Source organism: Lonchura striata, chromosome 1 (assembly GCF_046129695.1).
Source record: "Lonchura striata isolate bLonStr1 chromosome 1, bLonStr1.mat, whole genome shotgun sequence".
Taxonomy (NCBI): Eukaryota; Metazoa; Chordata; class Aves; order Passeriformes; family Estrildidae; genus Lonchura; species Lonchura striata.
The window spans coordinates 44638928-44656518 of record NC_134603.1 but is presented as its reverse complement, the minus strand read 5'-3'; the positions used below and the strand labels follow the sequence as shown (position 1 = coordinate 44656518).

Below are 17591 nucleotides of genomic sequence, written 5' to 3'. Positions count from 1 at the left end.
GCCTGGATCTCCAAAACATGTATTTTATCTTCAAAACAGAAACCTTTGTCTCCTCACCTGTTGCAGAATGAGTCTCTACCTTTCATTCTGTTACTTAAAAAAGAGTTCATATGATATCATAATTAGTGATAGAACAGAAATAAAAACACCATAGCCTACACAGCATGACAATGACATACAAAGCTATGCTTCAGGACTCTTTTGCTTTGTTTGTTCTTTCAATATAATATGCTAGAAATATTTTAGAAATAAATATTAATCTTATATATTTGAGACCACCTAATGTCTGTGTTTTTTGAAAAAAATAAAATGGATACTTCCTAAGCAATACAGTTTGTAAAGAAAAAAAAAAAGCCAATCAGATTATGTGGTTTTGTGTATAGATTCAAAACTCTTTATTTTACTTCTTTTTTTTTCACATTTGTCATTTTGGAAAATAAACCAAACCAATATTAGTTGTTTAGGTATTTCTCTGCACTTCATCTATTGTAATGAGTGATCACTCCTATAAAAAAGTAATGACATTTTCACGGTGCTGTTACACCCTGTTACAGGGTACTAAACTGGCATATAATTCTTTTGAAACTGCATTGTCCTTTTCAGAGTATATGAATATTATGCTCTGTGAAAATCATTTGCAGAAAGAATAAAAATCAGGGGTTTGGTACACACAATTCCAAGTTACACAGCTGCAAATCCAATTGTGCCTGTATTATGTGATCTCTTTTTCTTAAAAAGGCCATCTGTGGTAACTGATTATCTCTGGACATACAAACAAGTTTTGCATCACGGAACAAACAGTATCTGCTGCAAGTACCGTGTGAATTAGTACTTTGTGACCTTTGTCAGATTTCACTTTCTGTAAGTCACAGCAGTACAAGAGACTTCCCAAGTACTCCTTTAAATACTCTTTATTCCATGCATCCCATTATAGCACCTTCCCTTCTGAAGAGCACAAAGTAGTACAAGACATTTTTTTTCCCCTCTCAGTAGTCCCAGCTAGCCCATCAACCTGCATCTAGACTAGTACACAAAGAGTGTCAAAGAGCTTCTGTGTCCAGGGACTGTGCCACAGTGCCATCATATGCCTCAGCCCCTCTTTTCTATCCCCACCTTCATCCAAGCAGGTTGGAATCACCCATTCTACCCTCTGGGAACTGTGTTTGTTCCTTGCTGTTCTCTGAGCAGTGCCTTGTTTGTGAGAGTGCTAACTTGCCAAGGCTAAAGTGTAGTGGGGATATTCAAGTAATTAAATAGGATAAACCAGTAGAACACCATATCTTAGACACATTGTTCACCACTCCATATATAGCTTATCTTTCCAGAACTCTTAAAGCTTTGTCCTACTTAACACTAAAGATTTGTTTTCAGACATTCTTTTGCTTTTCTCGGTTTCCCCCCACCCTCAATAGAGTATATTTGCTAAAATCCCATCCTATTCTCCCAACATCATGTTTGTTACCACTATTCCCTAAGTACTAATTCTCCAGAAATCCTGAGAAAAATAGCCTAACCTCCTTGTTGAGCTCACTTGGTGTCTTTTTCATTCCTCCTCCAATCTTGTCAAAGTGTTTTGTCATCCTGTGGATATACAGTTTCTCTGGGAGAAAAAAACCTGCATTGACAAGCAGCTTTCCAAAACTAGACTGGATTATAATAGACAACAGATTGTGGACTCATACAAAAAAGTAATTTGGAATGACTGTTTTCTTTACTTCTGCATAACATGATTAAGACCTAGGATTGGTGACTCATTTGAATTACCCTGAGGAAAGAGAGCATTATGCTCAAAATCTTGTTTACAGGCAAAGTAGAAACATACCTTATAGACAAGTAAAGCCAAGAATTTGTTGTTAGTATAAATGAAGTCTGAAGAGTTTAATCATTATTAGTGCAGATTTAATTACTGAAGAAAAACAAAAGTAACAATGCAGTTTGCATGCTTAATTCCTCCACTTTTCCTGGTTCTATAACCACTCTCATCCTGCTTCCCATAGGATCCACTTGTAATTGCTTTTAAACATTTGCTAACATGCTCTCACACCTTTACTCATTCTTCAGCTCCACACTACATGTAAATTTCATATATACAATGCCTCTTAAGTGTGGGAGATGTTAATCCTTTGTTAGCCCTAAAACCAGCTGGGCCCAGCTCCAGGTCTGCATTTCTTTGATTAATTATTGAGGTGTTCATAGCTGTAGAGTCTCCACTGTCAAGTTTTTGTCTCACTCATTGCCTACACTTCTCTACCTTCTATCCTGTGTCTATCTATTCTTGTCTAGTGCCACACCTGTATTTCTCCACACTACATTGTAAAGTCAAGTCATAAATATTTAATGCTACATCAAATACTTACTTTTACTGCAATCTATACAAAACGTTGCTGGGACCACACAAAGGTAAACAAAAGGAAAACAAATTAACCATAGGTCAATTAGGGAAATTGCTGTCACAACTAAGCTGAGTAAAATAAAATTACAAGCAGCATAGGAGAAGTTCAAATAGAAGCTCAAATAGAGCAAGTATGACTAACTTCAGTCCCACAGGCTTGCAAATTCAGAACAAAACTATGGCCTGTAAATAGCAATGGCAATACTGTATTATGGGGCTAAATGGTTGTAGTAGTTCCATCAAACCAGTATTTCTGTACTAAAAGCAAACAAATTAATTTGGGAGAATAATAAACAATATCAGAATAAATTTATACATTTCTTTACAAGGCAGTTAGAAAAGTATAAGACCTATAGCTAGAATTTCAACTTATATCTGTAGTAAGTAGGCAAGGAACGTGACAGTACATAAGCTAGAAGCATGAAGGCAATTAAACTGAAATCTTGTTTGTTGATGAGTGGGACAAGCTGACAGATTGCAGATTGTCAGTAGGGACTTTGCAGTTATGAAGCACTGACTTGTAGTTCAATTGCTTTTGATTTCATAACTTTTTATTTCTCTTACCATCACAGCAGGCTAATACAACACTAGGAACTCTTTGCATTCCTTCAGGATGGCAACAGACTTCAGTGATTTGGATATTGATATTGGGTCTTTTGGTATAAGAGAGTTCCCCCTCTTGCTACTTCATGACAGTCCTGCCACTGTCTTTAAATGTAAACAAAAAAATAGAAGATAGATGGAAGGACCTGGTTTTTGTTGGGTTTTTTTTCTGCTTATAATACCTGGCCTAGGAAGACTTTCTGGCACAAAATTTCTCCCTAAGAGATATTACATTCTTACTATATTCAATGGACACTGGTCAAGGCTGTCTGCACCCAAATTGTGACCTCACTTCTTTTGTTTCAGGCCTGGATGCTGTTGCTATTATTGTCTCTATGGAGACATGGAAAAAAGATGAGAAAGCTGTAAAACAGCAACCCACCTTGGTTATTTCCATCTATTTCATTCTGCTCTGACTGCAGGTATCCATACATATAAGGGGGCCTTATCAAACCTTTTTTCTGCCAGTACCTGGCGTACTAGATGATTGGATAGCTTCCTGTTTATCTTAGTTTACTTTGTATCAACTCCTTGATGCTTCTTAGCTTCTCATAGTCTGTGACTCTTTATTCTTTTGTAACTCCCTATTGCTTATGAAAACCAGATGGATTCAATTTCTCTTATGTTTGAGATCTCTCTAATAGATTATACAGAATTTACCTACTCACCATGCCTCTGAACTGAAAGTATTTTTAGTCAATCTGTTATTATCAATGATTTCTTAAAAAAACACAAAAATCTACAATTAAGAAAATAAAACCTGAAGAGACTGTATAACTTTACTACAAGAAAATCTTAACTCTCAATAAAGAAATAAATTTTGAATTGAAAGCATGAAGTGATAGAGAATCTTCCACTCTTTTTTCAAAATTAAACTGCTTCAGTTGGTCAATACTGCCACTTCTTATTTCTCCCTTCACATGCCTCAAAGAAGTGTTGTCAGATCAGGTGCCTTCCCCAGCTGTGCCTCCACAATGTAGTTCCTAAATATGCTTGGAACATGGAATAAAAATATGAAGGACCACCTTTTCCCCAGTGTAGAAACAATAGAAAGGCTAGAAAACAGTGCTGCAAAGTACCTTTTGAAATGGTGCTATTTACCCAATTAACAAGGAGCAGTCCATTTCTCACTGTTTCGGAATATGACATTCCAAACCCCTGAAGCATGTTAAGGATTTGACCCAGCTTTTACTTGTCTATCCTACAAAGGTTAAGGAGTTTTGATCATCTTTATGGGCTGTAATATATGTCCTTTATAGGTATTAATAGTACGACCGAGAAGCTGAAGTTTGATATGGTGAATTTTTGGATGTTCACTCATGTGGAAAGTGTCCTCACCTGCTGTGAGTAGCTCAGAACTATATCTTTCCCTGTAGTGTAGATGTACATAGTGTGAAACAACTCTAAAATTTAATGTTTAAAATTTTAAACATTATAGTCTGTTTTTCAAACTAAAAGATACTTATGTACTCACTTTCATTTGATACAGAGAATAAAGCCCAATGAGCTTTATAGGATTTAGGCTTCTGGGAAGTGTTTATTTTACATTGATATAAGAAGGCTGGTCTTGTTCTGAATTTATGTCAATACTTTTGTTTGTAATTTTCTAGTAGCAAAACATTCCCTCCATGGAGAAAAATACTGAAAGAAGAGCAAAATAACATATATTAGAAAAACCTTAAGCATTGTCTTATTAAAATGAAAATTACATCCAAATGTATTTTTCAAACAAATGTTCACTATTTGGGATGGAAATTGAATGCTTATGAGAAGTAGAAAAAAATATGTTATTTTTTATTTTTTGGATATGGATATATATTGGAAGGCATAACAATATATATGCCGCAAGAGCACATGCCAAGAAAACACAACAGCAAGAATATTTTTTTGTCATGTTCAATGGTAAATGTTTTATGCAAACTCATTACTATATCTCTATTTTCTCAATATAAATCCATGTGCAAAGCCTGAAAATAAAATTTCATGCCTGCTCTTGTCCTATCAAAAGTAACTTTGACTTGTAACGTAGAGTTATTAAGCATTGAGATAAAATTAAATCTACACACAATCCATGTTCTAAAGTGTCTCTAGTGCCACTACACAGAACATGAGCATTTATCTTTTGCTTCTACAAATATTTCACTTGGCCTCACCTTTCCAAAAGCAGTAATAACTACTTCACCAAAACTTGCAAGCAGCTGGGTAATAGCTTTATAATTTTTATCCATACAGCTTCTTATTTCAGCTTGTAAATTTTATCATCACTCATATGCCACAAGTGATAGTTGTATCCTATTTTAAGAGCTGCTGGAGTGTCCAACCACTTACTCTCAGCATTGTGAAGCAGCATTGCTTCACATGCTGTGGAACTTTTGTGAACACACCATGTTATCTTCTCCAAGCCTCTCATTTTTTCAAGAACATCCCTTCATTGATCATTCCTGATCACTGCATAACATCATCGCCTTTCTCCTTTCACCCCAGTGATTGATTCAGGGCACCAAGTGAAGTCTGCAGGTAGATCCAAAAGCTGCCATGTGCTATAAATGGCACTGGCATAAAGAGATCCACCACTGAATCCAGAGAGGAACCTGAGATGCTGCCCCAAAACTTATGTACAACAAGCTCACAGCAGGCTGAAAAAATTAGAATATCTGCTCTTTCTTAGTATTATTTCAATACTTATCTCTATTTTGGAGTTGAGTGTTGAGGGAACAGCAAAATTCCTCAGGGATATATCAGTTTATGAGAATCTTGGAATCTATTTGGAATGCCTCTAATTCTAGTGGAAAACCTAGAATGATTTAATAACGTGCTATTTTCCCCTGTATATCTTATGCCAGAACAATATTTGTCTCTTAAAGGGAAGGAATCTGAATAAGAAATACAAAATTTTTGGTTTTATTCTAATATCACATAGTGAACCTGAAAATATGAATATGAGGCATCAATTTGATAGTTTCCTTATCTGCAGTTATTATTAGATTTTCCAGTGAAACTCTAGTTGATTGATATTCATAGAAATAAAAATCTAGAGATAGACTTATCAAGTTATATGGTCAGTCTATCTTCTGACACTGTATTTTTGTACATTTTATAGTGGACTTTTCAGGCTAGTATATTCAGACATTAAGAATCCACTGTGCTGGAAACAAGTAAGTGTATAGGCAAGTAAGCCTCTCCTTAATGACTCCCTTTTCTGAGTTCCCTCCAATATGCTTCTTTTTTCTTAAGCACTGGTGTGCACTGAGGCTTCTGGGTCTCCGACCACTCTGCTTGTCAGAGAGCCGAGTCCTCGGAAGCCGGATAGCGTAATGAAATCTTCCTCTATGAAGGCGGGACGGCTCACAGGCGGCTTTTTTCCAGGAGCGTTTATTGAGGAACAGCAATTCAGGGAGCGAAGGGAAAACAACCACTCCGGGAGGGAGCTCGCTCTGAGAGCGTCGAACAGGGGGCGGAATCGGGATTATAACGGGGACAAGAGAGGGAGGGTCCAGGCATGAAGCGTTCAGTGAGGGAAGGCTTCGGGGGCAGAGTCAGGGTCGAGTGGCAGGGTTATAACCAATGAGGGTAAGGGGAAAGAGCGGCTTCAGGGAAGGAACCAATGGAGGTATAAAGAACAAAGAATTTTCTAGCACCAAGGGATGACAGACATACTGATTGATAACAGGGGAGGCAGGGAACTACACACCTGTCACCTCCCAGGGTAATTCGGGGGGACAGTTTCCCAAGTCCCCTCCCACATCTCCCCCGTTCTTGTTAATTAAATAAATATTTGCCAAAGTCTTGGTAAGCGTCTTTTTGAAGATGGTTAAGGCAACTGAAATCAGAAGGATAATTATGAAAATCCAAAAGAGTCCTTTTAAAATGGAGGCTGCCCACCCGGGAATGCCCCACTGCATCAATAGTTTGTGGACGGGGTCCACAGCCGAAGTTTCCGTTTTGATGTCCTGTACTTCGGTCCGGATCCGCTGGATGTTGGCTTGGATGGAAGTGCTCCGTGATGTTAAATTGAAGCAACACAATCCTTCGAAGTCCTCGCAGCTGTGGCCATGGGCGAGCAGCAGGAAATCAATAGCCGCTCTGTTTTGTAATGTGGCTTGCCTGGTGGTTTGCTGGTCTGCCAGAAGATCGGAGAGGGCGGCAGACGAGGCGTTGGCATGCTTACTTATCCAACACTCCAGGTGAGAAAGCTCACCGAGGGCCTTAGCTGCTGCATACCATGGTAAAAAGATGGATACAGCGACCCTCTTTGTTTTTCCCCAATCGTAAATTTCGGAGTCACAATTTTCGTCGAATTGAGCATATGATCTTTTGGTGCGTGCCAATTGTCTTTCTTTTTTCCAATCTAGAATTTGAGTTCTGTTTGGAGTGAGGGTAGCAAGCTTGCCAAGGCTGCATGGGCCTCCCTGGAGCCGAGATGGAATTCCCGACCATACTCTGTCCCCACAGATAAGAAACATCCCCCTGGGCAATGTCTTGGGATGAGTGGATGAAACCGAAATCACCTGGCTAGTATAATTGCACCAGGTTTGGCTGTTATATTTTTTACTGATAGGTGTTACATCTTTCCGGTATGTGTTTTTGGCCAAGTCAATTCCGTGCCAATTTTGACTTGGCCTCCTATAATAGAATTTGACACAATATCTAGCTGTGGAGGACCCCAGTAAGTCCAATTCTTGGGGTTCCTCTTTGCTGTTGGGCAAAATTTTGGTCCACTCATCCCAAGTATCGACCGGGTTAGGCCTCCTACCCGTGGTTCGGAGCAGGTCGGAATTGGATACCGGCCAATCATCAGCTACCAAGGGGACCCCTACCAGGCAAGTGGACAGGGGATTGTCCACGTTGCCCATGGCCAGACATAGGTTATCCTGCTGCAAGGACTTTGCCAGCGTGATCCAGACGTTTTCTTTCGGCTGTGGTACCACCCAGCCATCTGCTACATGCAGCCACAGGAGGATGGAAAGCGTGGCTGCAACCAGCTGGGCGCAGTGGGACATCTTCTGTTGTTTCTTTTGGGTGAATGATGTTCTGGCAGCCATCCTAGTACTAAAATTAAACAAAACAATATTACCAACATACATTTGGTTCCCTCCCCTCCCCCAGCTCCCCCTTTTGGGTTAAAATAAAAATAAATTTCAGGACGGAGGGGTAAAGGGATGACGGGTTAGGTATGAGGGTAGAGGGAACGGCACAGGAGGGGATGGGGTGGCGGAAGTTGTTAAGTCTTGCAGAGGTAGGTATGTCCTTGTGATGAGGACCCGGGAGACAATGTTGGGTGGTCTTCCGGTCCTCTTCTTTTTTCTTCGTCGCCACGCCACTGCATTATCTGGTGGTGATTGTGATGGGGTCGCTGGGTTGCTCCTCGCTGGGGGGTCCGTGGTAGTGCTCTCAAGGTACGGTTTGACGTATTTTCCAGGAATCCATTTGGGACCCTGGGCTGTGGAAACACAAGCGTACCCTCTCCCCCACGTTATCAGAGGGTACGGCCCTGAGATGATTTTTGATTCTGGGTCTCTGATGAGGACTGGCGGACGCTCTTTCAAAACTGCTCTGGTGTTATTGCAAAAGTGTCTGAGTGCAGGGGGATTCGGCTCTCGGTCAGAACAATTTAAGAAATTAAGAACATAAAGTGCCTTGCATAATCTTTCAACTGGTGTCATGGCCAGAGCCGAATCGTGTTGTTGTTCTAGCAGCCTTTTTAACTCTTTGTGGGAGCGTTCCACTATTGCCTGTCCTGTGGGGTTATGGGGAATGCCGGTGGAATGGGCAATTCCCCATTGTTGTAGAAATTGTGCGAATCTTGTCGAGGTGAATCCAGGCCCATTGTCCGTTTTGATGGCTTTTGGGACTCCTAATGTGGCAAATGCCATGAATAGATGTTTGATGATATCTTTTGTTTTTTCACCAGTGTGGAGTGACGCGAACACGGCCCCAGAAAATGTGTCTATGGACACATGCAGGTATTTCAGGCGGCCAAAAGGATTATAGTGAGTGATGTCTGTTTGCCACAGCTCCAATGCTGCCAACCCTCGGGGGTTTATCCCCGTTGGCAGCGGTGGAAGGGCGAAGGACTGACAGCTTGGGCATGTGGCTAGTATGGCTTTGGCTTGTTCTTTTGATATTTTAAATTGTCGGGCAAGGGCAGGTGCATTTTGATGGAAAAACGCATGGCTGAGCCTTGCCTGTGCAAAGATGTCTGGTAAGGTTAATGAAAGTGCAGGTGCAGAGTAATGAGATGTCATTGCAAGGAGGTCGGCCATCCGGTTCCCCTCTGCAATAGCTCCTGGCAGGTCTGTGTGAGCCCGGACGTGCATAATATAATAGAGTTGCTCTCGGTGGGAGATCAGCCAGATTAATTCCGTGAGCAAATCGAATAACTGTTTGTTTTGAACTTCTTTGAGCAGGGCGTGTTCTGCCCGTTCTGCTACCCCGGCAACATAAGCTGAATCTGTTACCAGATTGAAAGGTTGCTGAAATTTTTTGAATGCTCTCACGACCGCAGCAAGTTCTGCGATCTGGGGGGAACCCTCAACCAGTTGGATGTCAGACTCCCACTTCTGACTCTCCGGGTCCTTCCAAGTGATCACCGATTTGTGGGATTTTCCCGACCCATCGGTGAACACCGTGAGAGCACCTTTAATAGGTGTTTTATTTTTGAATGACTTTGGGGCCAAATATAACGTGTCTTTGAATATTTTATGTTTAGGGTAATGAATGGAAATCTGTCCAGGGTAACTGTCTAAAGCAATTTGCAAACTTTCGTTTGTCTGAAGCAGGGATTCCAATTGTTCCAAATTAAGAGGTAGGTAAATGCACGCCGGGTCACACCCTGCGAGGGTCCGGAGGCGTTGTCTGGCCTTTATTATTATCCTAGCCATCAACTCTGCAGGAGTTGAAATAGTTTTCGCTGGCTGGTGCGGGAGAAACAGCCACTCAATGATAAGGAGTGGGTCCTTCCGCCCAGCGTCCCATTGAAAAAGCAGACCATGGAAGTTTGGGCACTTACCCAGTATGGCAAGGGTGACGGGAAGGAGCCGATCCACACGGTGGGCCTGACGGGATCGTATGGCCTCAGCGACTCTCTCCAGGGCTCCTTTGGCGGCAGGTGTTAGCTCGCGAGGGGAAGCTAGGTCGCCATCTCCTCGTAGCAGGTTGAAGAGCGGCGCCAGCTCCTCCGTGGTGAGTCCCAGGAGAGGTCGGATCCACGTGATGGTACCGCAGATCTGCTGGAGATCCCGCAGGGTCCGTGGGTCGTCTTTGACGGTGACAGATTGGGGCGCGACAGTCCTTCCCGTAATGTGAAAGCCCAAATACTTCCATGGCGCTGACAGCTGGATCTTTTCTTCAGCAATTTCAAACCCTGCAGCTTTAATGGCTTTAACAGTTTTGGAAAGTGTGATCTGCAGATAAGCTTGTGTTTCAGCGCAGATCAAGACATCATCCATATAATGCAGGATGATCGCTTCAGGGAACAGCTTTCTGATCGGCGAAAGCACCTGGGCCACAAAAGTTTGGCAGAGCACCGGAGAATTTTTCATTCCCTGGGGCAAAGTGGCCCATTGGTACCTCTTATAAGGCTCCGCCCTATTGATTGAAGGGACGGAGAACGCGAATCTGGGGGCATCTCCGGGATACAATGGGATGTTGAAAAAACAGTCCTTGATGTCAATGACTGCGAGCTGCCAATCCCGGGGAAGCATGGAGGGTGAGGGAAGGCCAGGCTGCAGGGGGCCCATGTCCTCGATTACCTCATTGACCCTGCGCAGGTCTTGGAGCAGGCGCCATTTGTCTTTGCCAGGTTTTTTAATAACAAAGACAGGAGTGTTCCAGGGGCTGGTGGAGGGTATTAAATGCCCCAGGCGAACCTGCTCCTCTACTAATTCATGGAGCGCTTTTAATTTCTCCTCCACAAGGGGCCACTGGTCCACCCACACTGGAACATCGGTCTTCCAATTCAGCGGTGGGGAGGTGCGCTCCGCAGTGGCCCATACTAAAAATCCCATGCAGGGCTAGGGATATCGAGGCGGGCACCCCATTGGGACAAAACGTCCCTGCCTAATAACATGATGTTAGATGAAACAACAAAAGGCCGAATGGTGGCAATCTGTCCCTCAGGGCCCTCCACACTTACCAGGTGTTTGCTGCGCATGGAGTTGACAGCTCCTCCCACTCCGGAGATTGTGCCACAAGGGGGCACCAACTCCCAGTCGCGGGGCCACTTTGACCGGGGTATGATGGTGACGTCTGCCCCGGTGTCTGCCATCAGGTCCAGTTTGATGGACTTTCTCTGAAGCGATAAAACAGTCTCAATCATTGGTCTGGATTTGCAAACATTTTGTGTGAGGAAGACAAAATTGTCTTCCCCGGAGTCATGTCTAGCGAAATAGTCCTGTGCTGGTGGATCGGTGAGGTCGGCTACGTCGAGGAGGTATATGGCAGCGAAGGGGAGCCCCTTGGTGATGGTGCAAGGTGGTTGATGGCAGACGACTGAGACGGTGACCTCAGACCCCGGCTGAAAACACACCACTTCAGGAACGACGGTAACACGGTCTGGTGTGAGCTTGCAATCTCCGAGTATTAACACTGTTACCTCACAATTACGGTAAGGGGGTTCCAGGAACCCAGCGGGAACTCTCACCAGGTCCTCATCCTGGAGAGTCACAGTGATGGAGCTTTTGAGGACCCGGTGAGTGTCTGAATTTAAGTTGCGGGTTCTACGGAAGAGGCGGAGCCCGTCGTCGTGGCTCCGCCAACCCTCCGGAACTGTCCGCTGGGCCACCGGTCCTCCCGGATGGTGGGGAGGCCTGGGCGCTGTGAGGGGCCACTTGTTGTCCTTGCGCGGCCCCTCCCCGCGCTCCGCGACCCGTTTCCCGCCTGCTGATGGTAGGGCATCGGGTTCCTGGGTATTGGTCTTGGGGAGGGTGTGTACGAGTAGTGTGGTTGCTCCGGGGGCCAGTATGGGCAGTTGGCTTGTATGTGGCCCATCTGGCCACACCCGAAGCACCGGATGGTGTTCATCGTCAACATCGCCTCCCCAATCCCCTTACTTACTGCAAGGGCGACAGTGGTCTCGGTGGAGGCGGCTTTCGTGCAGGCCTCCACCATCTGTGCGATGGTGGGTTCGGGGTCCTGAGGTAAAGTCCTTAATATCTTCTTTGTCTCGGCTGTCGCGTTGGTCATGGCCATCTTTCTCAGGAGCTCTTCCCTCGCTGCAGGATGGTCTATCTGCCGGTCGATGGCCTCCCTCAGCCGGTCCACGAATTTTATGAAAGATTCCTCTGGGCCCTGGGTAATAGCTGAAAAGTTCTGGAGCGGGGTTTTCCCATCGGGGATTTTTAACAGTGCCGCTCGGCCAGCCTCCTTGATGTCATCTAGGACCTCCGTGGGTAACAGTATTTGGTCCTCTGGCTGGCTGAACTCCCCCTCCCCTGCCAGGGCTTCTATGGCTTCCTCTCCCTCTCCAATTGCCTCTGCTAAATTGTGTTTTTTCAGAAGAGGCTTGAGGAGCTTTCTCCATTGAATGTCCCACAATAAAAGCTCGGTGGGAGTGAGCAGGGACTTGGCAATATATTTAACGTCATGCTGGACCAATGTATGGCCCGAGAAAGTGAGGTCCAATACATTCTTAAAGAAAGGAGAGTCTCGACCATAGTCTTTGGCAGCCTTCCTCAGTTCTTTAATCTCCACATATGGGAGTTGCTCCCAGTGTGGCCGCTGCCCCCTGGTCCTCACCACAGGTGCTGCGAACGGCCCCAGATCTTTTGCGAATTCTAAATCCCCATCCTTAATTGCCTCTGCCCTGATCCGGGCCCACCCACCTCCCGGCCTAGGTGTGGGCCGGGGGCTGTCGCTGTCCTCATCCTCATCGGAGGATGAGGCAGGACGAGCAAGGGCTCGGACCTTCCCCTTGGCCGGTGGGCTTCGGTGGCATGAAGCCCGGCAGGCCAAGATGGCCTGCTTCCGGCCAGGCCGACTTCCGGTTCCGGTGGCGTGGGAACCAGAAGAGGCCTGAGGGGAGGCGTGGCCAGGCTCACCCACCGGGGCGTGGCCTTCCGGCAGGGGGTTCCCTCCCACCGGGGCGTGGCCTTCCGGCAGGGGGTTCCCTCCCACAGGGGCGTGGCCTTCCTGCAGGCCGGTCCCTCCCACCGGGGCGTGGCCTTCCTGCAGGCCGGTCCCTCCCACCGGGGCGTGGCCTTCCTGCAGGCCGGTCCCTCCCACCGGGGCGTGGCCTTCCTGCAGGGGATTCCCTCCCGCCGGGGGCCCACCCAGGGGTGTGGCCATGGGGGCTGGAGGGGCGGGTCCCGACGACGTAACAATCGACGCGGTGGTAGGGGCGGGACCCGACGCAGGGGCGGCACTCGACGGAGGTGGAGCCTGGGGGGGACTGGCAGGGGCCCGAAGGGAGTGAGGAGGTGGAGAGGAGGCGCCATTTTGTCCCTCGGTGGCGGGCTGCTCGGCCATGTGGCCGGCGCCATTTTGTGAGGTGTGGTGACAGAGATCAGGAATCGAATAACATGGTTTTAAACTGGGTACAGGGGTTTGAGGGCTTTGGGGAGAGGAAAGAGTCGCACTGGGATGGCCAGTCCCAGGACGAGGAGAGGACAGAGTGGGGCGGGGAGCAGCAGGGAGACGGTAGCAGCCCTGTGCCTGGTTATGGCAGGATCTGCTGCCCGACCCACCCTTAGGGGAAACCGGGTTAGGAGTGGGGGGGGCGGAATGAGGGTTAGGAGAACCGGGAACCCAACTCTCACCCTTTTGTTTAAATAAAGTGTAAATAGAATGAAAAAGTGGAAAAAAATGCCCCACAGAAAAATTCCCCTTTACTTGTAATGCGTATAACAGTTTCCCAATATTTCCCCAGAAAATAAGAGAAGAAAAATCATCCCTGGAGGTGTCAGGGAAGTTATCGAAAATAAGATTAACAAAAGCTTTAAGGTCCCTCTTTTTAAAAGAAATGTTCCCCGAAACAAGGGAGGATTTAACGTGGAGGTAAAAATCCCGCCGGGCAGGAGACAAGCGATTGCCCATTCTCACTGCAGAAAAAGGAAATCCCCAAAGAGACAAAGCGAGAAACGAAAAGGAAAAGAGACAGGGTCGGGTGCCAGACAGGGCACCAGGAACTCACCACAAAAAGACCGCTGTCAAAACGAAAAAGCCTCTGAGGGGGAGAGGAAGCGCTGCAGATCTCGTCCCGTTCGGAGTCTGCTCCCAAACTCGAAGTCGAACCAGGACGAGGTGTCTGCAGCCCGCGAGGTAGGCGATCTTCTTCAACGAAGAGCAGCCGCTCGTGGAACTGGCGGCGAACGGCGCTTTTCGTCCTCGGGCAGCCGGATCACAGAGCCGATGCAGCCGAGGAGACGCTCTGCGGCTGACTCCTGAGAGGGGCCAGTCTGTTCGGGCGCCAGTTGAGGCTTCTGGGTCTCCGACCACTCTGCTTGTCAGAGAGCCGAGTCCTCGGAAGCCGGATAGCGTAATGAAATCTTCCTCTATGAAGGCGGGACGGCTCACAGGCGGCTTTTTTCCAGGAGCGTTTATTGAGGAACAGCAATTCAGGGAGCGAAGGGAAAACAACCACTCCGGGAGGGAGCTCGCTCTGAGAGCGTCGAACAGGGGGCGGAATCGGGATTATAACGGGGACAAGAGAGGGAGGGTCCAGGCATGAAGCGTTCAGTGAGGGAAGGCTTCGGGGGCAGAGTCAGGGTCGAGTGGCAGGGTTATAACCAATGAGGGTAAGGGGAAAGAGCGGCTTCAGGGAAGGAACCAATGGAGGTATAAAGAACAAAGAATTTTCTAGCACCAAGGGATGACAGACATACTGATTGATAACAGGGGAGGCAGGGAACTACACACCTGTCACCTCCCAGGGTAATTCGGGGGGACAGTTTCCCAAGTCCCCTCCCACAGTGCACATGTGTAAATATACATAATTATGTAAATATATAATTTGTCTTGGTTTTTTTATTTATTTATACTTTCAATATAGCTATAGACTTCAGGTGTTGCTTAGGTTATCTTCATAATTTCATTTGTTCTTTTATCAATATAAACCAGACTGCAGTTTCTGTTGCCAGTACTACACTATTACTCTTAAGAATGAAACATCTTGCATGTAAGGCTTGATGTGACTTGCTTCAAAATTATGAAATGTTGAGAGAAAATGTGTATGTGGTCAGCTACCATAAATCAGATAATGAGAGTGCATTTAAAAAAAATGCTTCTCATTGCTTCTTCACTCCTTTTTTTGTAGAGATATGTCAGTGATACAAATCCATAATCACTGATTAAAAGCATAAAGCCAGATACAAGCTTGAAATTTTTTGCAGGAAATATCCATGAAAAAATTATGCATTTTCTCTGTTTCTATTCATAACATATTTATAATATTTAATGGAACTTAAATTATTATATTTATAATTTATGAACAATGTTTTATTGTTTATAACTAATGGCACTTTTAAAATCTCTGAAGTTTAATTATACTCTGATTATATTTTTACTTCTGAACAGTTACAAAGATATTAGACTAATGGTGAATTTGACAGGCTTGACAAATAAATTCTGTTAAAATCAAGATTCATTTTACTGTAATAAATATGAGATCCCATTAAATGAAACAAAAAATTTTATTTTGTATATAGTCATGTATTGAATCTGGAAGCTAGGAACAACTGATTTGCTCAATTTATTTTATGAGCTGAGCAAAATTTGTGTGGAAAATTTATGCATATTTATAGAGTTAACCCAGCATGTTTCCTCTGGAAATTCAGTGATTTCCCTGTAGTGAAGGTTGTGCTGCTCTTACATGAAGGTGGCCAGTATGAAAAAGGAATAATAATTAAATGAGAGATCATTTTCAATGCAGAATGATGATGGAAACAGCATTAGCTATTCCACAAGAAATATGTTTTCTGTTTATAAAAACTTACTGCTCTCCACTGTGCAATAAAATTTATACTGAACACATGCATTGCAAGGCTGTTATTTCTTTGTAAGTATGTAAGGATGGGGTGAGTGATAAGATATTCTCACACTGGCCAAAAGAAGAATAACTGTGAAAGTTTAGCTTCTTCTAATTAAAATAATTTAAATATCCTTTCCCAAATTTATATAAGGAGTTTCAAGAAGAAATCTTCCCTTGGTACCTTGTTTCCAGAGGACTGCAGTAGCATCCAGCTTATCTTCTATGACTCTTAGGCATGACAAACTGGCTTCTCTCATCACATCCACTCAATCTCTCTCATCAGTTATTCTTAAAAAGTACCTATAAATCCAGTAACCTTCCAGAAGATTTCACAGCTTATATAAAGGGATAAAGATTTGGTACCCTTTTTTTGTAATTGAATCAAGGTACAGAAGCTCAAAGGAACCATGGTTCCAGGTTTACAAATGAGAAAGGAAGGGATATCTAAAACAGCTCACTTTATTTAAATATTTTTAAAATCTATTTGTACATTTTTCCAAATGAAAGATAACCTGTCAGCATAAGTTTTATCCCTCCATAATAAGGAAATGTAAGGCGATGTTGGAGTGTACTTTTGGGTAGGAGGCATATTTCAGGACATAACAGAGGAACTCACAAAAAGCCTAGATGAACACAAAGTTTATCTGCTCAAGCAGTCCCTGCCCAGATATGGGCTTTTTAAAGCATAGCAGTAGCAGGGCAAACAAAAATTACAGCATTTCCCCAGACTTCCCTATCATCTCCTGCCAATCTTGAGTGGAATGAAGATGGCCATATAAAACCCTCTGGGCACCAGTTACACCACACAGTTGCATCTTTAATTTAGGAACTGGAAATGAATGCAGCAGAATGAATGGAGGGAAACATTATGTGTCAGTATCTTGGGAAAAGAAAACAAGTGGAAAAAATTGCAGTAGAGGAACAGGCAATAGGAGTTTAACTTCTGTGAGCTTTATCAATTTGTTTGTTAATATTCTATTGTTATTTTGGTACTGTTAATCTGTAACTTTTATTAAGATTTGATGTTCCTGTGCCTCTTTATTTCCCAAAAGTCAAGCACTTGCACAGCAAGGGATTAAAAAGTAGAAAAAAGACTCCTGAAAATAACACAGTCACATTGTCTACCAAAAGAAAACTTGAAGTACTGTGGAAAAAACCCAAGTGTAAAAATGAAGGACAGGAAGACAACAAGTCTCCAAAAAGTTCAGTATGTCATCTAATGAAAATGAAATGTACCAGTTTTTATCTCCTCCACAGGGCTGAAGAATCAAACTGGCACATTTATATGAAATTTCACCACAGGTTACAATGAATAGTTTAATTTTAAGTTTGAATTACCTGGGAGGAAAAAAGCTACAGAAAAGCTAGTGTGGAGAGAAAAAAGGCTTAAAACAACACAAACTGGGTCTGAGGAAGGGTGTGTTTTTTTTGCTAGAGTCAACAAGTAGATCTTTCTACATTCGATGGCCTTGGTACCTCTACTCATCTCCCTGGAGGTAAATTTTATGTCTCTGCCTCTCACAGCATGATCTGTACTACAGCTCTTTCCAGTGACTGTAGTTTTTAGGATTGATCATACTCAATTTCCTTCCTAGTTAATCCATGTGTTCTTGTAAAGCTGATGAGCAGCCT

At 44.2% G+C, this 17591-nt stretch overlaps 1 protein-coding gene and 1 long non-coding RNA gene across 2 annotated transcripts in view; one reads left to right on the top strand and one right to left on the bottom strand.

Annotated features, from left to right (window-relative positions):
• Nucleotides 1–17591, top strand: part of LOC110468137 (uncharacterized) — an 87081-nt gene that overhangs the window by 33991 nt on the left and 35499 nt on the right. The window lies entirely within an intron of this gene.
• On the bottom strand, nucleotides 6349–16216 carry LOC144245910 (uncharacterized). The gene is made up of 3 exons (XM_077781405.1): nucleotides 16141–16216; nucleotides 14124–14451; nucleotides 6349–8044 (listed from the first exon to the last, which is right to left on the bottom strand). Exons 1-3 carry the CDS (start codon nucleotides 16214–16216, stop codon nucleotides 6679–6681), a joined length of 1770 nt encoding a protein of 589 aa, XP_077637531.1. The 3' UTR covers nucleotides 6349–6678.